This window comes from Zea mays, chromosome 4 (assembly GCF_902167145.1).
Source record: "Zea mays cultivar B73 chromosome 4, Zm-B73-REFERENCE-NAM-5.0, whole genome shotgun sequence".
NCBI lineage: Eukaryota > Viridiplantae > Streptophyta > Magnoliopsida > Poales > Poaceae > Zea > Zea mays.
In genome coordinates, this window is record NC_050099.1 from 242,363,828 (window position 1) to 242,390,561 (window position 26,734).

The following is a 26,734-nucleotide window of genomic DNA, read 5'->3' on the forward strand; positions in this document are numbered from 1 at the left end:
CGAATGGACTGATCCCTGACTTAGTCGCACCCATCAGGCCTTTGCAGCTTTATGCTGATGGGGGTTACCAGCTGAGAATTAGGAGTCTTGAGGGTACCCCTAATTATGGTCCCCGACATCTAGCAACTTACTGATTCTCATATTCAAACTTAAATTTATGAACAATGCAATCTACAGTGTTTTACACTGTATAAGATAATGTTTTAGATGACTATATGAGTGACTGCTGACATGGTCTAATGTAACTAAGGCCAACTTCGACCATCCCCTTATATATCTCCACTTATTTTTAATCTGTTTTTCTACTCCTAAAAAGATTATTCCCCTACATATAGTTCCTCTCCAACCATTCTTCCTAATGCCTTGTTCGTTTGCACCAATCTAGCTTATGGATTGGAATTAAATCCAGGTCACAATTCATGTCTCAAAATAATTCAAGTCTACTCATTTTTTTATTCGATTAAACCCATCATGGATTATAATCCAAATGTTTAGGAATTTTTTAAACTATGGAACACATGGATTCTATCCATAGTTCATAGCTCATTAGGTATGGAACAAATCCATGAAGATATTGCACAAGTTTATATTAGAATCCATAGATCAAAAAATAACTAACTATGAGAGATACATAGATTAAATGATAGATTTAATCCCACCATAGGATTGAGTGTGATGTATGGATTCACTCAATTTAGACTCGGATTAAATCTATGGTGGGATTTCATCCCTTGTAACCGAACAAGTCCTAAGAACTTATTCGGTTAAGGGTGGAATAGGAGAGGATTTAATCCACTACAATCCCCCTCAGTCCACCCTTAACCGAACAAGGGCATTGTTCGTTTGGATGAAAATCTATGTGGATTGAGTGATATTGAGTCTGTTCAAATTCATAGCAAGTCAAAATTCATATCAATCCCACCCTATCTCCTTCAATTCACGTGGAATTGAAATAATCGAACAAGCCCTAAATAGTTTTTCCTATGCATTCAATTCAACTAATTAACAACTATTTATCATTTTTATAATATTAAAATCATACAACATATATATAATCATAATAAACATTATTATTATGTTACGGAGCTTAAATATAATTAATATCGTAAAGAAACAATGTAATTAAAGTATAAGAAATAATGTAAAACAATGTAATTGAAGTATAAGAAATAATGTAATTAAAGTATAGAGTGAGCATATTACTTACTACGGACATTCAATCTTCCTATATATACGAGAACCCTTTGCAGATAACCGTTTGTAGTACTTTTCAGTTTTCACCCCGTATGTGCGGCTGGGAGAGCTTTACCGTGTCCTTGGAGATAGCCTAAGCACCTTGCTGCTCTACAACTACAACACAGGCCCTAAATAAAGCTCGCTGCTTCCCTCCACGTTTGAACTCTGGAAAGCAACGCAATTAGATCATCCAAACAACACCGCAATTCATACATCTGGCCACTAAATAAACCGGCAGTGAAAATATCGACCCAAAGCTGAAAGATCAAGTAGCAGTGATCATTAAAAAACAAGTCAGATTGCAGGGTCGTGGCTAGCCGCTCGTGACACAAAAGGGTACACACGAAGCAGTTCATCTTTATCCTATCCCAAACGATCGTTTTTACTTTTCGCCTCTATAGCTAACAGAAACAAAAACAGTTTATAATTCGATTGCCCAGATATCTATAGCTAATAGTTCTGTACCATCTCCACGATAAACCTAAGATTCATCAGCAAGCCAGAAGTAGCACATGCCTATTCTGAAGAAGAAGAAGAAACAGGTCTGTGGCCCGACCAATAGGATCAAAGGTCAGCCACATATGTTGCCGAGCCAGAACAGCATGGGGAATTGCACGACCGCCAAGAAGATCAGGAAGTAGTGGTTCCGGCCGGGGTGTCTCTCGTAGCTCCTTGGCCCGCCCAGAAGAACCCTCTTCATGGTCTTCACAAGGAAGACTCCCGTGCAGAGGCAGAACCATGGCATGATGAAGTAATACAGGTAGCTCCAGAAGATGCGGGCCACCATTGCAAGGGAAGTGCCAGCGAAGCAATATCCAGCATACGCCACGATGTCCAGCAAGGGAGCTTCGCCGCTTCCCAGGGAGTACAGCAGACCTTTGATGAGGACGACTTGCAGAAACCACCCAAGTATCCCTTTAGAAAACTGTAGGGTCAGTGCCTCAGGGGTAAACCTGCATCACAAAGCATGCAATCATTCAAGACACAGTGGTTCATAAATTTATTTGCATTCCTTGTGTGCTGCTATTACAATGTTCTTCTCTAATTCCAGATGAAACAAAAGAAGTCGTTCACAGTGTATTTACCTTCCAAGAACACCCAAGGCATACCCAGCAGCTACAATGTAGGTGCCAAATGCCATCAAAGGGATGTACAAGTCCGGTGCATTGATATCCTGGACTGGAGGTTTGTAGGATAGCCTTCCTCCTACTGGTTCAGTTATTCTTGTCCAGTGACCCTTAAGGAAGACAATAAAGGTCAGAAATGTTGAGACTTCACAGGATCACAATATGCAAAATCCTGCAAAGATAAATTAAAGGTAGAGCTCTTACCCTGTGCAAGAAAGGGAACAAGATGACCTTCAGTTTGTTCCTCACATACTGGCTGTTGACTTGAAAGTAGTACTGAGGGTCGGACAAATATTGTGTTATCTGACAAAAAATTGATTGGGGTTTAGCCTTTCTAGTTTTAATATAGAATCATTGACCTCTAAACAAAAAACATGTGCACAAATTTACATTGCTCTGCATAAACTCAGAACTTGAATCTAAAATCCTTCCGCCATATGTTTCTAGCCCAGTACGGATCAATCCTGGTCCAGCACCCTGCAAGGCAGTTCCAAAAGGATTTGCTTGTGGATGTATCGGCCTGCCACCTAAACCTCCCATACCAGTATTCATCGCTGCCATGGTAACTGAATAAAATAGGAGTCAGACAACAAACCATTCAAGAATACAGACAGTAAATTGTTGCATGGATTTCAAGATTAGAAACCAGTTCTCAGAGAACATTTTCTGTTAGGAAATTTAGAGAGAGAGAAAACAAGTCTAAAGTAGATACTATGTCATTGTTGGTTTATACATTTATGTTTTCGGATTGAAAGTGCTCAACATGTTTTATGTTACACAACTGACAGTGTTAGTCACCATGCAAACTATCCTCACCATCAAAGCTGAGTTAGTTATGTGAATGATTGAATGAATGGTAGTGTGAAGAATTCTGGCCATAGAAATGAGCACAGTAGATTTTGCTAAAACTTGGAATTTTGAATTTACTAGAAAGCATGTTTGCTTATCTTCATGTCAAACAAAATGGTTTTCTAAATAACAAATTGACACTGACTTTAAGAAATCCAGTTTTCATAAAACTTGAGATCGAAACAAGGCCTAAAGTATCCTCCACATCATTACATCTCATATTGAATTGTGTAACTTATGTCTACAGTGACGCAACCATAATGTGGTAGTAGAAGTGCTACTGAAATAGCACTAGTTGTGATTCTGTGCCAATCATACTTCTGTTGGCCAAAAGGATAATTTGGACCTGCATCAAACTACAAGAGTCTAATCGTTGTGTAATCTGGAGCTGTCTACATGAATAACAAGTTAAACATCATTGCAGTGCAATTGTAAAACATTATTGGCACATTCTGAAAATTGCTGAGGAACCATTATAACTAGAGATGCAATTAAAGCAATGGCAGTATAGAATCTAATCATATTCGAGAAAATGCAAACTGTTGCTGTAACCAGTAGCCAGTAGGCCACTTCACAACCTTCTGGGGACAATACACAACTTTAAACTCAATGGCCAATGAATGAAAACTAGATCCCTGAATTGTTTTTTTCAGTCCTAGTAAAATTTAAAAAAAAAATAAACATGAATATCTGTCTCCCTAACTTCCTTTCTCTTAGCCACACCATCCATCAAGTACCACTCACACTTTCTTTTCCTTTGGTGCTTTACTCATAATAACCAATAAAAAACACAAAAAAGGTCATATGTATTCATCGAAATTTCCGATGTATACCTTAAACCTTAGTCGCCTAAAGAGATAGCATCATTCAAATATAGCACAAACTAAATGAGATAGTGGTACCAAGCAGATTATATCTATATCTCTCTAATAATCCTATACATCAAATAGGAAAACCCTTCTATGCTCCAAATTAAGAAAGACAACAGATCTAGGCCGTCTGTTATTTATAGCCACCCATCCACAAACATCACCTAGCCCCCAGCAGCACTTCCCAATCGCTGACGTTGGTCCTTTTACACCAATGACTCCATGCAATCCAGGCTCCTTGGCATTGCCACAGCATCCTAGCACATGCCATGCAATATTCAAGGGTTCATTGGTGGCAGTGACGATCCTTGGCATCCCCTCTAATCCCACAGAGAACCACGTCATGATGAACCCCGGATCACTCACGCGACCAAGGGAACAAACTCACCGTTGGGATCTCAATCCGAATTCAGCCCAAACCCGATTCGGCGAACAAAATGAAATGCACCACCCGCGTGTTGCGTCCCAAGTCCCAACTCCAATGGCGTCAACTGAGAACGACCTCGCCTCAGTGGGAAAGGAGAGCCGAATCTAACCGAGTCGGAGCTGGGGCCGATGGATCAGATCAGTGCGACATGTATACGCTTGAAATTAGGTCAGATCCGAATACTAATAGATCACATTAGTGTCTCTGGGGTGCTCTGTTTCGGACAGCAAACAGCAGGAAGGAGAGAGAAGGAACGTACCAGGGGCGGTGTGCCCGTCGCCCGGCGAAAGGCCCGTCGCCTAGCGGCTAGCAGAGGGCCAGAGGCAGGGGACGACGGCGAGCACTGGTCACACAGACTCCTCACTCGTCGTCACCTCTCGGTAGGTGCAAACGGAAAATTTCAATATTTGACTATACGTTGCAACGAGAATATATAATACCAGTATACTACGATAACTTATATATAAAATATGTATTATATTGTTATGAGAAAACGTTTCATAATTAATTTGTAATTCTAGCCATACATAAATTTTGTTATTTTAATCTAGTTGTTTCACCACTAAATTGCAGCCATCAGTATCATACAGACTTCGATATATGTCACGATTTGTATGGTCTCATCATTGGAGAGCACGTTACACACATGCCGGAAGTAATTCCATCGTACATTGTTAGTCATCAGACACGCACAACCATACGCTCTTGCTTAAACAAAAAGACAATTGTGTGTGTTTGTGAAGAGAATTAAAGACAGGCTTCGCGGGAGCTTGTCGTACATAGCGGCGCATGCGACCACGTAGAACTGCTTTTAGAGGTCGAACTGACAGTTGCCAAGCTTTTTCTCGTCATCGACGAGCGACGCCAACACGAGTGCCTCCTGCTCACGGTGTTTGTTCGGGGTTTCAAGTAAGAAACATGGATTCATGTTTGGCATTAGTTTATGAAAATAACTCACAAATCTGATCCATGGAAAAATATTACGAAGAATAAATGTCACGCATGCAAAAAGAGAATTTAAGTATAAAACATTATTCAAATAAAAGAAATTGCATGCAAAGCTATTTTTTAAATAATATTACCTCTATCCAAAAATATAATTCAAGAATCTAGGTGATAGTTATCTACTACTACGAATTGTGCAAGGGTAGCAAGTGAGCTTGGTGAGAGATGTAGTAGATGTGTTTCTTGTCATAGATGCAGACATAAACACACATGTGGTGTAGCGGTGGCTACTCTTGGTCTTTGCTTGAGAGGTTACGGGTTCAAATTGCCTTGAGGACATGTGTGCTTTTTAATTTTAGCTAAACGTGGGTTGTACGGGGAAATGTGGGCTTTGCGGGGAGAGGGGAATGATAAAGACATAACAAAGAATGAGAATGACAGAACATGGGAATGAGAAACACATAACAAGGAATGAGAATGGTGGCAGAACGAGAATGACAGAACAGGAATGGTGGCAGAACACGGAATGACAGACTACTCTTACAGCCTTAATAAGTAGTAGAGATTTGTACCCTGATATATTCGCAGAAGGCACCTATGCAAATTACTGACTAATTTTGATAAGAAAGAGTTATCCAGTGATTTGAATTGTTGGTTTTGATAGTTTGTTAAGTTTTATTACAATTTGATTTGTGGATTTGGTGTAATAGGTGTGGGTTTTGCCAATTTAAATTGATGAATTATATATATAGTAGTAGAGTGGTATGGATAGATATAGCTTTATCCAATAATTGAGCACGGCTAAGCGTGTAGAGAGTTTATTTTTTTACAATATTTAGTTGGGCGTGAGGATAAGGAGGGTCAAAGTTTTTTTTAATATGCCAGCGGTTGGTTATTGGAACGAAAGATTTAATGGGATATTTGGGATGGCTCTAGGTTTCAGCTAGCTAGTGGAGCTATAGTTTATTATATGATATTAATTTAAATAGCTTTGAAAATATTTTTAATCTAAATAATAAATAAAATAACTTATCTAAATGTCTTCTAAAGGCTTATAGCTCCAGTTCCACGATTTTCTGGGGCACCTAATGATCTGCTTCATCAACTTTATCAAATTTTCTAGAGCTGGAGTGTCCTAAACAGTACCTAAATTTAATTTATGCATGTGTATATAAATAAATCATGTGCATGACTTGTGTTTTTAAGACCATTCTCAATGAGTGTTATGAGAGATTTCATTGTGTCACATAGGGTTTTTTATGACATGATACTATATTTATTATGAAATAGGTGAAACTAGTTTTATCACTATAAAATTATGCCAGCTCGTTTCCAAGGTATTGAAAAACGTCTGAAACCATCATTGAGAGCAATTTGCTTCATCTCTATCTATTTCATCTATTAATATTGATTATTTAAATGTAATGTTTAAGTGACATGTTAGCCTATAAAATTGTGTCATAAAACTCTTAATTGAGAGATTATATTTCATTTTTATTTCATCAATTTTTGTTGATGTGGCAACATTAAAAACTGTGTGATGAAACTAACACTGACAAAGGCCTAATCAACAAGAAAATAAACTTCAAGACTACCACGAGCTACAGTGCACACGTGTTGTCTGCAATGCTAATGCCGCCATTCATGTACACACAATTAAATGCTACTCTTCTTTCATGTCTTTGCATTTATTGCTCATGGTCACCTGCATGTTTTCTGCTGAAATTGTAAGTTTGATATATCATTCATTTTGACATGATTTTAGTGTGCTGATAAATTCATCTTGCGTAGGAACTTAATTTCACATAGATGCATAGATATTTTGAATCATTATGTGTTTAATTGACTACATCTAACACACAAAAAAATAATTTATTTTTCACCAATAAGTTTGTGTGCTATTTTTCTTCTGATAAAGGATTGGACATGTTACTCGATCATTTTTTGTCTTGCTAAGTGCACTGTCGAATTTCCTAAGAAAGATGGTTGAGATTTTCTAGCAGGGCAACTTTGTGAGTGTTGACTGTTTGATTGTCTCTAGCGGCGGATCTAGGGCCCGACAACCTTGGGCTTTCAAGGCCCTATTTGTTTGAGTTGCGGCTTTTGAAGTTTTTCTGAAAAGCTGTTGCATGGCTTTTGATTCTAAGAAGTCAATAATAACTTTTCAATGATGTTATTAGCTTTCATGAAGATAAAAAAACCCCATAAAATCGGTTTTTTAGTTTTCTGTATAATTACAACTTTTTTGAGTTTCTTGTTTTTCAAGCTAAACCAAAAGGATAGTTGTTTGTTTTAGCTTCTGGCTTTTCACGATTAAAAGTTCATAAACTTAAACAAGCAGAGCCTTAACTGCGCAGCCTACTAAACAGTCTGCCTCAAAGAATCTTGGTCTGCTACTAGAGTGGTTTCCACAAGGTAAGTCAATTAAGCATGGCAGCCCCTGCGCAGTCTTGTCTGGGGCGAATAGAATACTTTCACTTGCTTCAGTCAAAGTCAAAAGATGTTAGAAAAGCCTCTTCATGTGAAGTTTAGAGATATTACTATTGCTAGGCTTAGGCCCGGACAAGTTGTTGCTGAGGGTCTGTTTGGAAGTAGAGTATTTTTCTGTTTTTGAAGAATACTGTAGTATTTGAGATATTGTGGTATTTTTTTTAATACCGTGTTTAATAGACTCTTTAAAAACTCTGTTTCCAAAACTACAGTTTTGACTATGTTGCAGTACTTTCACAATTTTGGAAACTTAGTTCTAGACCAAAGTTTTTAATACTGTGGTAGAAACTATGGATATGTCCTGGCATTTTAAAATTGTAGCATTCTAAAACTATAGTTTTCAAATACTTTATTTCCAAACGGGACATGACTTGTTTTCTTGGCACCTGTATGATATGAGTAGGTGTACCTACATTGTTTGCACTTCTTGATCCAATATTTGGATTAAGATACTTTGTTGCGTGAATGAGTCCACAAGGTAAAAATGGAGGCCAGTGGAAATTACAGAGTTTTAACTATGCGGCCAATAGTTTTTTCACAAACAGCTTTTCCTTAACTCGTATCTTAGAAATAAACTACGTTGGTGATTTGAATTCATTGTGTTGACTTCGTGTGCATGCCAGATTTAGAATTTGTAAAGGTGATTTGTCTATTACACCAGTTCCTATATGATAGCACTGTACTTCCACAGCAACATTCTAATTCTCTATGTTGATTATTACTCCCTCCGTCACAATTTATAAGTCATTTAACTCTTTTATACTAAGTTTGATCGGCTCGTCTCATTCAAATATTAGCCATATCTAAAATATAGTATATGAAAAACGATATCACAGTAAAAATTAATAATTATTATGAAAAGTTTTGAATAAAACGAGTCAGTCAAACTTAGGGCAAAAAATCAAATAAAATATAAATTAACAGAGAGTATGTATTTCCTTGCTAGTCACCATCGAATCTACCGGAGCTTTGCGTGGATGTTTTGGTCAAGAAATACACGATTGTTGCGCCACTGGCAAAGATATCAACGTGTTAGCGCACAAGCAGTGAAGCATGTGGTAATCGGTAGTCGTCATCATAACTTCCCTTGCACTCCAGGCATCTGTGGTGCAAGAAGGGAAAGGGGACGCCAAATTTAACAGAAACACCATCCAATAGAGAACCAGGGCCTATATGTAGTATATTAAATTAGTTCCAATCCTACCAACGGCAGATGCGGATGAACGCGGCTCCAATGCTACATCTGAAGTGAAACCATGCTACGCTGAGGATCTACTCGTATCAACTCATGCTAGCCACGGGCTTTGGCTTCTCATCACCCTTGCACTCTGTGGCTACAGCTGGACTCCTTTGTTGATGCTGCATGACTGCCAATTGGTCTGTGAAAAGTAGATCCCTTAGAAAATGGAGCTGCTGCCGCTCTTTCTCCATCAGCATCTCCTTCTGCTCAAACCGGCATATTTTATCTTGGATTTCCTTCATCTGATGTCACACATGACACAAGGGATGGTATGGACAAGCGCGGTCAATATATACATATAAATTTATAAGTCGTTACATAAAGCGTAAGTGTTGGTACCTGGACGTCTACTATGTTTGATAAAGATTGCTCTATGCTGTTCCTTTCCTTCTCGAGTTGTGCCCGTGCATTAGCAGCTGCCTCTTTCAGTAACACGTTGGCTGAGAGCCCATTTGTGTGAGATGATTCTAAAGAAGGCATTAAAGTTAGTGGCTAAAAAGCATGGTACGAGTGAGGTGAGCAGGAAGTATTTCAATAGTGGATGCACACAAAATTCAGGTGCAAGTGTATATATTATATTTGCACATGGCACAATGCTATAATACTACACATGTATGCTTTGGCGTATTGTTGCCTGTAGAATGTTATTTGCACCCATACAACATTCAAACTTCCATTAACCATCACCGTCGACATTGCTTGCATTTTGCACATTGATGTGCAAAGGAGAATGTTTATGAATAATTCAACGACACAAGTTGCAAAAGAATAGGTCAAATATGTAAAGAAGGGCTGATACCTTCTTGCTTAATGCTATTTATTGAAGTTTCAATCTCGCCGTCATTAAGGTCAACACGGGATTGGGCAGAAATAGCTGCTTGCGCTGCAGCTGAGGCAACATCGGAACCCACAATGGCTGATAAAAATGCAACCTGGGAAAAAATTTTCAGTTACTCAGATTTCTCACTCAGTTATTCCAAACATCCGAAGTGAACAACAATACAGTACAAGGAAGCTAATGAAACATGCCTTCCACCAGCAGGCCAATGTAAGACATTTGTGTGCACACTGCACACCTAAGTCAGGGATCAGTTTTGAGAATGTCATGCCAGAAATTGTTTAAATATTATCCTTTTGTTCTGAGGTAAAGAATATGGGTTATATATGCAAGGAACAAAGGCTACTTGAGGAAGTGACCTATACATCTAATAACAAGGACACTGTAGAAAGGGCGGTTGACATGTGACATTCTTATATACAGGCGACGACTCAAAAGTTCTAATCACAAAAAGAATTTGTATTGGTGCTGCCATCTTAGCTCCTAGGCCCACCCAATCAAATGGCATATTGCTTAAAAGTACTCTAGCAACCACCAACATCAGAGTAAAAAGCAACAATACAGACCTGAGCCATAATCGGATTGCTTGCATCTGCTAGTGGAGTGAGACGTAGTCGTTTTGAGACATTTGCTCCAGGCTCATCAGTATTGTCATCAGTATTCTCAAACCTCATTCTATCCTCCTTGTGTCCCATGAACTGTTCTCCAAAAGGTAGCCTTATAAATCTTGCAATACAATCTTTTTCTGACCGACTACTAACATGTTCAGACACCTTTTTCCAGTCTTCCCCATAATGCAAGACAGCCTCAAGCAAGTGAAGAGTTTCTTTGTCTGTCCAATCTGGTTTTGCATCTTCAGTAATTTCAACTCTCTTGAAGTTAGCAGGAGACAGGCCCGGCCGGTAGTTATTATTTACATAGCATCTAGCACAAAGACTTATATCTGCCTGATCACATACAAAAGGTTAATAAGAACGTAGTAACTCTTCAAATTAAAAATTCAAAAAGTCAACGAAAAAGTTTCAGCCAACATGGTAAGAAATAAGAATGGCAAGCGATGACAATAGTTGAACTGGTCTTTGTTGCTCACTTCAATTGGCATGAACTTGATCCAAATCGTTTACATGTCCATGTTACTTTGATGGTAAAAAATAACTGTTCAGAGTGTCTAACTTAAAACTTCATTAAGTGTTGATAAGTTCAGACTAGCGACTACAAGTCTACAATCATACCCTCCTAAAAATCAACAAATGTAGTTAGTACAAAAGCTGAATCAACACATCAATGCCTGAATGACTTTGTATGTTCATAAATGAGAAGCATTGTTCTAAAACCAGACTATTAGCGATATAAAACACTTCCAATTTATATTCACGCCCGTTTGGATCATTGGAATTGAATTTCATTCTAATAATAGTAATTTTGACATATATCAATTAAGCTAATTCGTTTTATGCAAAATATATTTGTATACTATTATTAGCAAGATGTCGGAGATATTTATGTGCTACATTTTTACTATAGAGGAGTAAGACGAAGAGTGTCATGTAAGTTACAGAGTAGAAACAATTTCTACTAATACATAAAATCATTTCCCATCCTCCACCCCATGAATTTGAGATAGACTTATATCTAAACTTTGAAAAGTGGTGGAATATCAAATTCCAAACTAAATAAGTTACTTTATTGAGTGAATTCCAATTCCTCTAAAATGAAAGGATCCAAACACCCCGTCAGAAGAAACAAAATCTAGCCACCTTTTATCAAAAGGTTATTTTTCTCCCAGTCTTAATGCCCTTTCTTGACAACAATAAGAAATACTTCAATATTTGCAGGTGATATTGTGCACAGAAGTTGCACTGTGACCTTAGTTTAAAATTCAGAAGCAAATAAATATGACAATTGTCAAAGCAAAATATGATTATATTACATGTGACATTTTTTCTTCCCAGGAGATATGTCAATGGAGATAACATGGACCATAGGACCCACCAGGAGGGCAGAAACACATCCAGCCCCCACCGAATTCATAACCACAGAACTATTGCTCCTTCCAGAAACCACATATGCAGATTTTGGCAACTCAAATTATCTTAATGTTGCGAACAAAGACAAAATACTTTTATATGGACAGTTATCTCTTGATTGATTCTGAGTGGAAGGGATAAGAATAGCTAGAGATTAAAGATCTCATCCTTGTATATATGTAACCTTTGATCCCTCAATCATCTATCCAATGCACAGCAGTTCATATGCTCTCACTTTTGAACTGCAACTGCGCTAATTGGTGTCGCACATCCCAAATTGTCACATCAAAGAGTAAAGATAATTTTATTCGGACCTAAACGTTTGATTTGTGTTACGAAATCTATATCTGCAGCAGAAAATTGATGCAGTGGTACTATATCCCTACAGAAAATGTATGCAGTGGTACATATTATACCAAATCCAAAATACACACCTTGTCGCAGGCGTAGTAAGCAAGCCCACACACGGTGCGGCAACCGGTACAGAGCTTCCTGGGTGCAATTGCCCCAAAAGGCAACGAGGACTGTTGTGCAGCCTCTTCCCTCTTCTCTTTAGCTTGCTTTGACCCCGATGGCAAAGCACCGTAGTTGATAAGCCCCCATTCCTCAAGGAAATCGAAGACGCGGCGGACTGAGCCGACGTCGCCAACAAGGCCCCTCCGAGCCTCCGTGAGCGTGAGCCGTCGACCCGGCCGCGCCCGGAACCTCCGTATCAGGGAGTCGCGGTAGTACTTGTACGCGTGCGGGCCCCGGCACCCTGACGCCGCGGCGGCCTCCCCCACGAAGAACTCCGGCAGGAGGCGGCGCTCCGTGTCGTGGATGGAGTCGAACGAGAACCACGCTGCGAAGGGAAGCCCCGATTAGGGTTCCAGGTTTTAGCCTCCGCAAGAGGTAGAAGCACGGTGCTAAGACACGGGTTTGGTTACCTGAATAACTAGGGACGGTGATGATGTAGGATGGATCCTCCGCTCCGGCTGCGGCGGTGATGGCGGTAGAAGACGAGGGGGTGGGAGGAGCCTCTGACTTGACGGGGGCCAAGGTGGAAAGCGCCCGGAGATGAGGTGGCGCGGCAGGACGTGGATGCAGAGGTGTTGGTGTAGGTTCGAGGTTGGCTGTGGCCACCGGCGCCGTCACCGGCGCCATCGTTGTCGCCGTTGTGGCCATCGGAGGTGGAAGGGGAGGAGAAGGCGGAAACGCGGTCGCTGGCCTGGACTCGATAAAAGATGGGACATGTGCGTGTTTATTGGGCTTAGGCTATCCGCACCCATATAACTCTAAATTTCTACTCTAAAAGGAATATTTTGTCCTAGTCAGCAGATTTTTTTACTTTATACTACAATTCTCCGTAGTCATATTTACTTCATATCTCAACTCTATACCAACTACCACATATTATATGATTTCTTTCTACCACGCTACCACACACGTACAGCCACATCGCCTCACGCTGTCAGCGCACAAGTTTCCATGACGGGAGGCGGGAGATTTGGAGTAGCTCTAGAAGTAGCGTTTTTCATGTCTTCCTTTAATTTAAGGTGGGCGGTAAGGTGTAACGTTGCAGCAGATTCTTACTGCATTTCTAACTGTATCCGGTAGCGCATGCTTTACAGCTTTCGAGTGCGGACAGCCTTATACCGTATGCATTGGGCCACCAGTTTTTTTTTTTTTTTTTACAGGGCTCCCACTGTCTAAAAGGCTCGTTTGGTTAGAAGAACGGGAGGGACTGAGGTAAATCCGTCCGGTTGATTTGGTGACCAGAAATTACGAGGATTATAGGAGATTGAGGAGAAAACTAGTGATCAAACAAATCATTAATCCATGCTTAATCAAATAAAATATAATAATTTCAGTCTTACAAAAATCTAATATTCAAAAAACAATTAACAAAACAATGTAAGGCTGAGATGTTGTACTAAATATGAGTAAATATGTGTTTGATTTGTTTTTTGCTACGATTCTGTCTCCAAAAGCTAAACGGGCTAAATCTACTTAACATTTTTTCCTTAAAAGCCAACTTTTCCATAATGCAAATTTAAAATTACATCTAGACCTGTTTTCCGGCTTTCGGATAAAAGAACTTTACAATATATATAGAAGATTTTTAGCGGCTTGCACCAGACGACTTTGAGCTTTTTACAGCTCACAAACTACAATAGTTTTTTTCACAACTCCTACACACAACAACTTTTTTATAGCCACCATCCGACCAAACGGACCCCTAATTTCTAAACTAAGTATATCCGCTAACTGAAATAAAAGTGACATTTAAACTATTTACTACATAAAACCTGTTTTTTTAAAGTAGCTGCGCAAAAGTTGAACATATTTGGTTTAGCTTTTGCTTTTCTAAAGCATAAGCATGTTTCAAAATCAGAACTAGGGGTGGAAATGAGCCAAGCCGATCGCAGTCGGCTCGGCTCTTTCATCTAACGAGTCTGAAAAAGTCGGCTCGACTCGCCTCGCTCATGGGAACTTGCACTACAAATTATAATATAAAATATCAAAAGTAATTTAAATAACACATTTTAAATTAGTAAAAATAAATATATTACTAATATGATATAGAAAATATATTAAATTTGTATAGTAATCTCAAAAAACATAAATTAATTGTCTATTTGGTATTAATATTATATACGAATTAAGATTTTATGTAACTAATTGTTGTTGGATCGAGTCATGAGCTAGCTTACGAGTCGAGCTGACTCGTTCTTTTCACGAGCCATAAAAATAGGCTTGGTTCAAACACGTTCGGAGTGCCAAACCGATCTAAACCGAGTCGAGTTACTGCTACAACTTTATTTCCAGCCCACAATTTCATTTCCAGCCGTAAGCAGAACCAAAACACGTCCTCTATGGCTTCAAAGAGATCAAAATATAAAACATGTATCTCACATAAATCTAATTTAATAACAAAATCTCTTAATCCATGAAATAAAATAAAATTACTTCACGAAATAAAATGTTCAAGTTCGTCTAGATGACACTAAATAATTAAGTGATGGCGCATCTCGAAGGACGAGACGATGGCGCGAGAGAGAAATCGGGTCGTGGTGTGATGGTGTCATTGAGAGTTTCTTTAAAGCTTTTTGTATTGCGATACATGATAGAGAAATTATTTTTTAAATGGCAGAGAATAAGGAGAGTAAATAAAAATAGATAAAGTAATGCTGAAACAGTGTTTTAAATAAGATCCGTCCGCATAAAAATTATTCTCATGTTACGAAGAAGTCATAAGGTACGTGTACTAGATATAAAAACCAATAGCTAATGTAACATTGGTTTTAAGTAACATTAGCAATTGTGTTATAATACCTCCATTCTCAAATACTTTGAGGCCGGTTAGAGCATCTCCAACTGTTACATAAAAAGTTTCTAAATCTCAGTTTAAGAAGTTATTAGAAAAACACGTCTCTAATAATATCCTAAACGATGTTGCTAAATTTAAAAAGTTGCTATTTAATCCTTTCTTATCCCCACATTTGGCAACCCGAAAGGAACTCCTCAAAGCCTCTTTTTTTGTGCGAGATTAGTGTTATATGTCTTCTGTTTGTATTCTCTTATATTTTTTATTAATAAACTTCTGCCTATTTCTTGGAAAATAATTTTGCTGCATGTTACACTTTTTTATTTCTGAAGTTTGTAATTTAGGTCATGTTTGGAATCCATGAATCATAGAAATTTGCGTCTACGTTGTACGCATAATTTTAGAACCACTACAAAAAAATAACATGTTTACATTTGATGAGAAGAATATAATTTGTTTAGAACGTGAGAGCGAGAGGAGTTTCTAGCTGACATACTTTGAAATATTTGGCAGCTAAAATAGAGAACTACTGGAAAATATATATATTTTTAAATCCTACTAAACATCTGACTTTAGGGAGTTTTTTACAAAACAGCTGGTGACGCTCTTAGTTCATTTTGAACTAAAAAGCGTATTAAAAAACAAAGGGGCATACTAGTAATTGCAAATAAACAAATACAATAGTATAAAAAATATGATAGTATATAACATCCTTAACATAGTATGAGAGATACTTAACATAACCTTAGAAAATTATTAAATATTTATGTTTGCAATGATTTTTTCACCACAATATCATGAAACTTGATAATTATATTCTACTAGCAGAATGATTTAATACAAGATATACAACACTAAATAAAAACATTAATTAGAACAAATAACCCGTTATATTTTTTTTACAAAATACTACGATTCAAATAATCAATAAAGAATAATCGCCTATAAAAATGATTGTGATTTGATCTATATCCAATAATAACTTTTGTGGTAATATCATCATTTGATCTAAACTATACGAATATTTAAATTGATAATAAAAATTTATATATCTAATAAATCAAAACAGTATCTAGTAAATCAAAATGACTAAATCGAAACAGAAGGTATACATTGGTTTATATTTGGTAGTAGCTCTTCATATTTTGGTACTAACAATATACTCCCTTCGTTCCAAATTAAAATTTATTTTAGTTAATTAATTAGTTTATACAATATTCAATGTATGTGTTTTATACAAGTTTCTATGTTTTTTTATATATTTGAATATAAACATAAAAACCAATAGCTAAAACGGCTAGTATTTTAGTACGGATGGAGTTGTTTTTTACTCTATCCGTCCCAAAATATAAGTCATTCTAAAATTCTTGAATAGTCAAAGTTTTCAAGTTTGATCAAAAGTACAGACAGAATCATAAAGATTTATGACACTGAATAGATATAATATGAAAATATATTTAATGAATATTCTAATGATATAAGGTTTAGGGCATTTGATATCGTAAATTTTATTAATTTATTGTATAAATTTGGTTAAATTTAAAAAACATTGACTCTTTAAGAGTTTTTGAATGACTTGTATTCTGGAATTGAGAGAGTATTTTAGAAACTACTCCTACAAGTCAACCACCAAAATTGTGATTCCATCCTCTGTTTGAGTGCGCACATGAAAAGTCAAAGTTCCAGCCCTACCCCTCGCTCCCTCGTCTTCCTCCTCCGCTCAATTCCTCCCCACGCACCCGTCACCTCTTTCCATTCCAATTTCTTCCACCTCCCTCTCTCAGATCTCCACCCCTCCCCCAATGATGTGACGGTCATCACGAGGGCGAAAACCAACGCACAGAACCCCTCACCATGGCTACGTCCACGATGCCACTCGGCGGGGCGTCTCCGTCGGGCCGCGTTCTGGGTCCGGCGCTGGACCGGATCATAAAAAACGCCGCATGGCGGAAGCACTCAGCGCTCGTGGCCGCGGCAAAGGCGGCACTCGACCTCCTCTCTTCATCGCCGGCATACCCGTCTTCGGACCCTATCTCGCCGCAATCCTCGCTGCTGCTCGGCCTGCCCTCCGCCGCCGCCGACGCGGCCCTCCACGCGCTGCTGCTCGCTCTCGAGTCAGCTTCGCCCAAGGTCGTCGACCCCGCTCTCGATTGCGTCACCAAACTTCTTTACCACCGCCTCCTCTTTGGCGACCTCGGCTGCGCCGGGGACGATGCCTCTTCCCCCACCTCCAGGCTCTTCACCGCCGTCCTTACCTGTGGCGCTCTCTCTGATGATGCAATGGAGCTTGCCACCCTCCGTGTTATCATCGCCGCCGCGCGGTGCCCCACTGTCGCCATCCGCGGGGAGGGCCTCGGCCAGGTGCTCAAGACCTGCTACAACATATACCTCAGCAGCAACAGTGGGGCCAATCAGCTCTGCGCCAAGCTTGCGCTGGCGCAGGTCCTGCTGATTGTGTTTGCACGCGTGGAGGTGGATTCGATGGACGTGCGCATTCGGACGGTGTCGATCACGGAGATGATGGACGTGTCTGATCGCAACCTGAACGACTCCAGCATCGTGCAGGTGGCTCAGGGGTTTATAAACGAGACAATGGAGGGGAGTGTTGCACCAGAGCCAGGGTCACATTTGGAGCCAACCGAGGTGGATGGAAAGGAGGATACTGGGATGAGCAAGATTAGAGAGGATGGGCTTGCACTCTTGAAGAACCTGTGTAAGCTGTCAATGAAGTTCTCGACGCCAGATAACCCTGAGGATCAGATGTTGCTGCGCGGCAAGGTGTTGTCACTTGAGTTGCTGAAAATGGTTATCGACAATGCTGGCCCTTTCTGGAGAACAAATGAAAAGTATGACCCCGTACCTGTAGTTGTTTCCAGCCTTGTGGATTTCAATTTTTAACTAAATTTTATAGAACTACAACTATTTCGGAAATAGTTTAGGGACCTACTGTGCATTTCACCATTGCAGTGCCGTTGAAGTATAAAATGACTAATGTCTAATGGGAGGATGGAGGATGGCGTAGTGTATAATGTTAAATCTATGTGGAGCATTCTTGTTTGCTAAGGTGTTCCATTAAGCATACACCATATTAGCTCTAAAATTATGTTTCATCCTTTTTATGCTATTATACATAATATTTCTCTAATTTGCCTACTCAGTTATGTCAACATATTTCTCTTATTCTATTTTTGGTATTCATCTAAAAATATTTATTCTATATCACGAATGCAAGGTTTGAAAACAAAAAGGATTAAGGAAAATCTATAGGTACTTAGGTATAGGTTATTACCAGCACTTAGAAAAGCTCTAGGATCAAGGTGGATGGCTGGTCGGCAGATGATTTCTTGTGAAAGTGCTGATTACCTATTTGTCAAAACCCTCACATGTCTTCATTCTGAATCTGTGTTCGAATCAATCAGGTCCTGAGGAACTTGCTTGAATAGTCTGAATGATATCTTGATTGTTTTCATTTGGGGTTTGTTAAGTTTATTGTATGGTTCTTTCACTGAAAGACCAAATAAACAACAAGTCACAGGGTCCAAAGCACACTGAAAAGGAAGAAAATGGGATGGTATTACTACTTGGCTGCTATGTACTATAATAGCCACTTGGTCAGAAAAGGGGGCAAAAATGAATGTTGTCCTACATATAGCTTAACTTTGCACTAATCAAGCGAAATAGGCTTAATGTTGTTTTTTCCACTTTTTTATTTGTAAAGTAGAAAGGGTAATTCCGAAGCAAATTTATTACAAGAGTATACATACAGTTATCGGCCTTTATGGTTCAATGAAGTTTTCTTTAGGTTACTTTTGTAATGGAGTGTTGAAATTACTTTGATCTTGACATAATAAAGCTTGGTACTTTTGAAATATTATATTGTTCAACCTTCGACTTCAACGAATCTCTTACAATTGTGCTCTTACAGCATTGAGACTTTGTGAAGTTTCTTTAGGTTATTTTGGGAAGGAGTGATCTTGACAGCAAATAAAACTATTTGACTGAAAGTTCTTTTCTGATTCAGGTACATTGGAGCAATCAAGCAGTATCTTTGTTTGTCCTTATTGAAGAACAGTGCTTTGTCAGCAATGAGTATTTTCCAGTTGTTGTGCTCCATATTTGTGGGCTTACTGTCAAGGTTTAGATCTGGACTGAAAGAGGAAATTGGAATATTCTTTCCAATGCTTGTTCTAAGGGTTCTTGAGAATGTCCATCAACCTAGCTTTCTACAAAAAATGACAGTTCTAAACTTGTTGGAGAAGATCTGTAAAGAATCTCAGGTTCTTATTGATATCTTTGTGAACTATGATTGTGATGTAGATGCACCAAATATTTTTGAAAGGTATGTAACTTCTAACTTGGTAGTTGATGAATGCCTTCTGTTTTGTCATTAAACGAACAAAGCAATAGTTCCCGATTTCTAGTTTTGCATGGCACTTTGAGTTGAGTTACGCTGTGAGGATTGATGTATTGCGCTGAGCTCTGCTCTTTAAACGTCATTTTTCATTGTCTTTTCACCATTTATTAAGGCATCTCTAATTTCAGGAGATGTTTGCAGGGTTGTCAATGGACTTCTAAAGACTGCTTTAGGTGTTCCTCCAGGATCTACAACAACATTAACTATAGCCCAAGACCAAACATTTCGTATTGAGTCAGTGAAGTGCCTTGCAACCATAATCAAGTCAATGGGTTCATGGATGGACCAACAGCTGAGAATTGGTGATTTTTCACCAAAAATATCTGAAGCTTCTTTAAGTTCTTTAAGTTCAATAGATAACCCCAACATCCTTATTGGAGAAGATGGTAGTGGAATTGATTATGAACTGCAATCTGACTCTGGTAGCCCAGATGTATCTGGTGCTCCCTCCCTTGAGCAGCGTCGTGCTTTTAAAATAGAACTTCAGGTATATGTTATTTTCATGCTTGGTTTAGAACTTTGGGTTCTCAGTTTGAAGGAGGGTTTCACATTTTTGGACTAATGAAGAATAATTGTCCTTCTCCAGAAAGGAATATCCTTGTTTAACCGAAAACCTTCCAAGGGAATTAATTTTCTCGTTAAAAGCAAGAAGATAGGGCATACACCAGAAGATGTTGCTTGTTTCTTGAGAAATACTGCTGGTTTAAATGCAACAATGATTGGAGACTATTTGGGTGAAAGAGATGAATTCCCTATCAAAGTTATGCATGCATATGTTGATGCACTAAACTTTGAAGGTATGGACTTCGGTGAAGCTATTAGGTATTATTTGCGAGGCTTCAGGTTGCCTGGGGAAGCACAGAAAATTGATCGGATCATGGAAAAGTTTGCTGAACGATACTGCAAATGCAATCCAAACTCCTTTACCAGTGCAGATACTGCATATGTTCTTGCTTATTCTGTAATCATGCTCAACACTGATGCTCACAATACTATGGTCAAGGATAAGGTAAACAAATGATAATAAGCATATTTGATTCAAGATTAGTTTATTTATGAGATTTCCAATGTGCAGATGTCTAAATCTGACTTCATTCGCAATAACCGAGGAATAGATGATGGAAAGGATTTGCCAGAAACTTATCTGGGTACACTATATGACCAAATTGTCAAAAATGAGATCAAAATGAGTGCTGGTTCATCAGTTCCACAAAACAAGCAACCTAGTAGTGTGATGAAGCTACTAGGATTGGACAATATTATTAGCTTTGTTAACTGGAAACAGGCTGATGACAGGGTAGTTGGAGCAAACGACCTGCTCATCAAAACCATACAAGAGAAATTTAAACTAAAGAGTGGAAAGTCGGAGTAAGACCAACACAAACCATTGTTATACCATAGCTTTGTATCTGCTGATGATTTGGATGTAACTCAAGCTTTTGCTTTATGCAGGTCTGTGTTTTCTGTTATCACTGATACAACAATTTTAAGATTCATGATGGAGGTTTGTTGGGCCCCTATGATGGCTGCATTCAGTGTGACACTTGATCAGAGTGATGATAAGGCGGCCACGTCGCAGTGTTTGCAGGGATTCAGATCTGCTGTGCATGTTACCTCTGTTATGTGCATGGAGACACAGAGAGATGCCTTTGTGACATCTGTAGCCAAATTCACATATCTGCATTGTGCTGCTGACATGAAACAAAAGAATGTGGATGCTGTGAAGGTGGGAACCGCAAACAAAGATACCTTTTTTATTTATTTATCAAAGTTATAGTCAATGCATCTCAAAATTTATAGGCCTTATCATGCCAGGCATATTGGTTCGTTTGATACCATAGAAACCGACATCCATGTTTTTATACAAATCCTGCAGTATTAGGAATCTATGTTCTATCCAGATGCTTATAAGTTCAATCTAATCCTTTTCTCTGTAGTGTACTAATTTTCCATACCGTGCACTATTTATAGCACTTCTTTTGAACAAACGCTTGCCATATATGTAGCCTTTTTCATTAAAGTATACATATATGACTTGAACCATCAACCATGCCTGCAATCTCAGACAATTCAAAGTATTTACTGGATTATATTGCTTTCTCCTTTTTTCATGAATACGTTGGAGTGCTGCATATCATTTCATTAAAGAAGAAAAATGAACCAAGTGCAACAACAACTCCACCCCACAACATGGTTCTTAAAGGGGTAAGGCGAGACAAGGCGTTGGACCTCCGCTTGAACGCCTAGGCGGCACCTGGACGCCTAGGCGACGCCTTTAAAACACCAGTTAAGAAGATGTGTGCCACTGTCAAAATAACAAATGACCCGACGTAAATAACCGTTGAACCTAAACAACCCAAGATTAAATCTAGCAGCCGCTTTGCGCCAGAAGCACATCACAAAACACTTTATTTCACAACAGCCTTCACAGCCCAATTTACATAAGGAAAGATAGAGTTGACCCAATTGTTGTGTTGCTTCCAAAGCTTCCAAGCAACAAGGATGGCCAAAGAATTAAGGCCTTCCCTAAGTTGCTTTTCCATTTGTTTGAGTAAGCGACTCCACCATCACGAGATGACACTCAATTCGCTGAAGGACATTGAATATTGCTTTACCCTACCATTTATCATCAACACATGAATTAGCATCTAAATGAATTCATAATTAGACTATATCCATTTTTCCATTTCGAAGCGAGTCTGTTTTCATTCTCACTTTCTTTCCTGACAGGCTATTATATCCATTGCAATCGAAGATGGTGATTATTTGCAGGAAGCTTGGGAGCATGTACTAACATGCCTTTCACGGTTTGAGCATTTACACCTTCTTGGAGAGGGGGCACCTACTGATGCTTCATTTCTCACAGTACCACTGGTTGACTCAGAAGAAAAAACACAGAAGTCTACCTCTATGTCATCAAAGAGAACTAATGCACTTCAGAATCCAGCTGTAATGGCTGCTGTTAGAGGAGGTTCTTATGACAGCACAACAGCAAAAAATAAAGCATCACCGTTGGTTACTCCTGAACAGATTAATAATTTCATATCAAACATAAACCTGCTAGACCAGATTGGCATTTTTGAGTTAAATCACATATTTGCTCATAGCCCAAGATTAAATAGTGATGCTATTGTTGCTTTTGTGAAAGCTCTTTGCAAAGTTTCAATGACAGAGTTGCAGTCTCCTACAGATCCTCGTATTTTCTGCCTAACAAAGATTGTTGAGATTGCGTAAGCTTATAATCTATGACCTATGTCAAGCTACATGAAATTATGAATATGTTTGTAGACAATATTTTCCAAAACGACCTAATTCGAAGTTTCATTGCACAGGCATTACAATATGAACCGCATTCGTTTGGTTTGGTCCCGTATTTGGAAAGTTCTGTCAGATTTTTTTGTTTCTGTTGGGTTGTCAGAGAACCTTTCAGTTGCAATATTTGTTATGGACTCTTTAAGGCAGCTAGCTATGAAGTTTCTGGAAAGAGAAGAACTGGCAAATTATAATTTCCAAAATGAATTCCTGCAACCTTTTGCGGTTGTTATGCAGAAGAGCAATGCTTCAGAAGTTCGTGAACTTATAGTTCGATGTGTCTCCCAAATGGTTCTGAGTCGTGTCAACAATATAAAATCTGGTTGGAAAAGTGTTTTTACGGTACGTATAATGTTCTATGCCTAGTTTTAGTTTACCATGACATCTTGGCATAAGTTCATGTGATCTACAATTAGTTGTTCTCAAGAACCAAGCTAGAGTGTCTTTCTAAAATTGACGATTCAATATTAACACCATCTTATCTACTTACAGGTTTTTACTGCAGCTGCTGCTGATGATCGAAAAAATATTGTTTTGTTGGCATTTGAAACCATGGAAAAGATTGTTCGGGACTATTTCCCTTACATAACTGAAACTGAAACAACAACGTTTACTGATTGTGTTAAATGCCTTATCACATTCACAAGTAGTAAATTCAGCAGTGATGCCAGTCTTAATGCCATTGCATTTCTTCGGTTTTGTGCTGTCAAACTCGCTGAGGAAGGATTTATTAGTCATGAGAAGGATACTGAACAGCAACCAAGTAAAATAGATTCATCAGATGGGAACAGCATGGTGCATAAGGACGATCATGTTTACTTCTGGGTTCCTTTGCTTGCTGGTATTTTTTTTCACAAAGTTACACGGATCTTACTGGAAAATTTAGAAATGCTTCATGTTGTAACATATTTTATTTGAATCTCTCTTTTCCAGGTCTAGCTAGATTGACAACGGACTCAAGACCAACTATCAGAAAAGGTTCTGCAGAAGTGCTCTTTGACATCTTGGCAGATCATGGGCACCTCTTTTCTCAGTCCTTCTGGGCTAATATCTTCGAATCAGTTATCTATCCTCTTTTTAGCAGTGAAAGTTTTGCACCAAATGGCCAGATCTCAAGTGTAAATAGTACTGAGGATGATTCTTGGAATTTTGAAACTAAAACGGTGGCTCTAAAATGTTTAGCAGATTTGTATATTATGTTTTTTGAAGTGATGCGTCCAGAACTTTCTAGAGTTACTTCTGTTATTACGAATTTCATCAGAAGCCCTTATAAACAATCAGCTAGCACGGGTATATCAGTTTTTCAGCGTTTAACAGAAGGACTCGCGAGCAAGCTCTCCAATGATGAGTGGGGAACGGTCCTGTTGTGCTTCAAAGAATCAGCATCACATACATTTGTTGTGTTTGACAAAATAGTTAAAATGATGAAAGTCATTGAAATTCCAGATAGAAATGAATCTTACTCTGAAGCTGAGCAATATTCAGATCATGACATATACAATGATGAAGAAGAGGAAGCCAATATGGAAACGGCGTCTTATGCTATTGTCAGAATGAAGAATCATATGGCTTTGCAACTCTTAATCGTTGAGGTACTTAAACTAAAGTATAGAATTCATGTGGCATTTTGTTAGTTCTACTAGTTTTCAGTAATCCCCTGTATTGTAAGCCTGCTAGATTGAGACCATGAAAGAACAAAAAAACAGGACAGACCTAGTACACGTGGCTTCCACATGAGTAAGGTCTGATGAAGGAATGAATAAACTGAGGTAAGCCTACACCCGCAAATGCGGAGGGGCTGCTTCAAATCCATAGCCTGGTGACTCAGTGAGACAGCTCTCAACACTGCACCATGTCTGTCCTTCAAGACCATGAAAGACTATGAATTCCTTTGCATTCCAATTAAAATACGAACCAAAATTAAATAAAAATAATTCTATTGCATTTTTAATGCGCCAACAGTTATAAATCAAAACCTTGTCTTGGCTTCCTTGCAGGGCATCATCAAATTGTATGAGGTTCACAGGAGCTTTCTTGGTGCTGAGCATATAGTCATAATGTTGGAGATTCTATCTGCCATTGCATCACATGCAAGTGAAGTGAACTCTGAATCTAACTTGCACAGGAAACTACATAAAGCATGCTCTATTTTGGAGGTACCTGAGCCAGCGGTTATCCATTTCGAGAGCGAGTCCTACCAGAGCTACCTCAAACTTCTCCAAGCTCTTCTTCATGATAACCCATCTTTGTCAGAAACTATGAATGTGGAGTCACAAATTATGCTCGTCTGTGAGAAAATACTGCGAATGTATCTGACCTGCGCAGAGCATGAACTGTCTAATGGTGTTTCTGGTAGGGGTCCAGCTTTACAACGGATGCCTCTGGGTACTTCTAAAAAGGAGGAGCTGGGTGCTAGAACTCCATTTGTCCTTCATGTGATGGGGTTATTGGGCAGTTTAGAGAAGAACTGCTTTAGGAGAAACTTGCCCCGCTTTTTCCCCTTATTAGCTAATCTTATTCGCTGCGAGCATAACTCTGGAGAAGTTCAAGTTGCACTGTATGATATCTTCCAATCATCAATAGGCCCCATAATATCAGCATAGCGTATATTGTTTCCTCGCCAGTTGTACAATTTTGTCAGATTGTGGTATAAGAAAAGGGTACAGCTTTACAGTACTGTAAATGATTCATGGTTGAGGCATTTCTGGTGTTGAAGGTGAGTTCTCCTTCTCACCCTCCACAGCTTTCATATATCGATCTTTCAGTAAAGGCAGGGGACTAATTTATTTGTGCCATACTTTTTTGGCAGCTACATGGAACATCGACCCAGATGTCTAAACAAGGTTTTTGCTGCGCACATTTGCCATTCTTTTTTCTAACATTCACTGGGTAATCATTGACACGTTAAAGAGGATGGACATTGGAATAAGTCCCTAATTCCTGTTTTGGTGTCATTTCCCCCCTTTCATCTTGGCTCTGTATAGTGTCGTCTCCCGAACCTCAGCTACCAGTGAAGAGGGACTTCTGTCATATGTTACTGTTCAACATATTCGTCTGTCGAATACCATTTTAACAGTATCTACATTGTAGTTAGTATATATATACTTTCATTCTAACAGCAATGGATATCCCAATGGATGTCTATTAAAGAAAGGTGAGCAATATAGTTCAATACCTTTTCTCACGTCCCATTGCCATCAGGATCACGACTTGGTACTCTAATCAGAATACCTTCCCCCTCCCTAAGAATCTTCAATTATATGAGCACTTTCCGTCAGATAGGCTACGGTCAGCAGATTGTACATATAGTTGTGCAAAATACTGTTCTAAACACTGTAGATTCATAGAGTGAAGTTTGAATTGAGAGATGTGATGAGTAAGCTGCTGGAGGTAGCCTTAGGCTATCCGCACTCATAAAACTCTAAATTTCTACTCTAAAAGGAATATTCTATCCTTGTCAGCAAATTTCTTTACCCTATACCATAATCCTCCGCAGTCATATTTACTCTATATCTCAACCCTATACCAACTACCACATTTTTTATCAATATATATCAAACACATCTGCTGTGGGCCCCACCACCCACACCTGCAGTGCAGCACACCTGCCGCCATTGTGCACTATTGGAGTAGGAGCGAGTGAACTTCACAGA

At 38.8% G+C, this 26,734-nt stretch overlaps 3 protein-coding genes across 4 annotated transcripts; 1 reads left to right on the forward strand and 2 right to left on the reverse strand.

Annotated features, from left to right (window-relative positions):
• Positions 1–1,494: 1,494 nt before the first annotated feature.
• Positions 1,495–4,875, reverse strand: LOC100282110 (uncharacterized). Of its 2 annotated transcripts, none has more exons than XM_008679012.4 (5): positions 4,470–4,783; positions 2,754–2,929; positions 2,568–2,666; positions 2,322–2,473; positions 1,495–2,189 (listed from the first exon to the last, which is right to left on the reverse strand). In XM_008679012.4, exons 2-5 carry the CDS (start codon positions 2,922–2,924, stop codon positions 1,808–1,810), a joined length of 804 nt encoding a protein of 267 aa, XP_008677234.1. In that variant the 5' UTR covers positions 2,925–2,929; positions 4,470–4,783; the 3' UTR covers positions 1,495–1,807. The 2 variants fall into 2 exon arrangements, with proteins under 2 accessions (XP_008677234.1, NP_001148495.2); NM_001155023.2 differs by having other exon boundaries at positions 1,655–2,189; positions 4,768–4,875.
• Positions 4,876–8,857: 3,982 nt separating this feature from the next.
• LOC100273414 (uncharacterized) lies at positions 8,858–13,246 on the reverse strand. The gene is made up of 6 exons (NM_001147851.1): positions 12,975–13,246; positions 12,483–12,889; positions 10,588–10,968; positions 9,983–10,115; positions 9,523–9,650; positions 8,858–9,425 (listed from the first exon to the last, which is right to left on the reverse strand). Exons 1-6 carry the CDS (start codon positions 13,210–13,212, stop codon positions 9,225–9,227), a joined length of 1,488 nt encoding a protein of 495 aa, NP_001141323.1. The 5' UTR covers positions 13,213–13,246; the 3' UTR covers positions 8,858–9,224.
• Positions 13,247–16,983: 3,737 nt separating this feature from the next.
• LOC103654846 (brefeldin A-inhibited guanine nucleotide-exchange protein 1) lies at positions 16,984–26,265 on the forward strand. The gene is made up of 12 exons (XM_008681669.3): positions 16,984–18,201; positions 19,377–19,694; positions 19,911–20,256; positions 20,356–20,778; positions 20,845–21,137; positions 21,222–21,495; positions 22,500–22,999; positions 23,102–23,423; positions 23,574–23,922; positions 24,015–24,673; positions 25,079–25,797; positions 25,891–26,265. The coding sequence occupies exons 1-11, from the start codon at positions 17,210–17,212 to the stop codon at positions 25,682–25,684; spliced, it is 5,082 nt and encodes a 1,693-aa protein (XP_008679891.1). The 5' UTR covers positions 16,984–17,209; the 3' UTR covers positions 25,685–25,797; positions 25,891–26,265.
• The last annotated feature ends 469 nt before the right edge of the window (positions 26,266–26,734 follow it).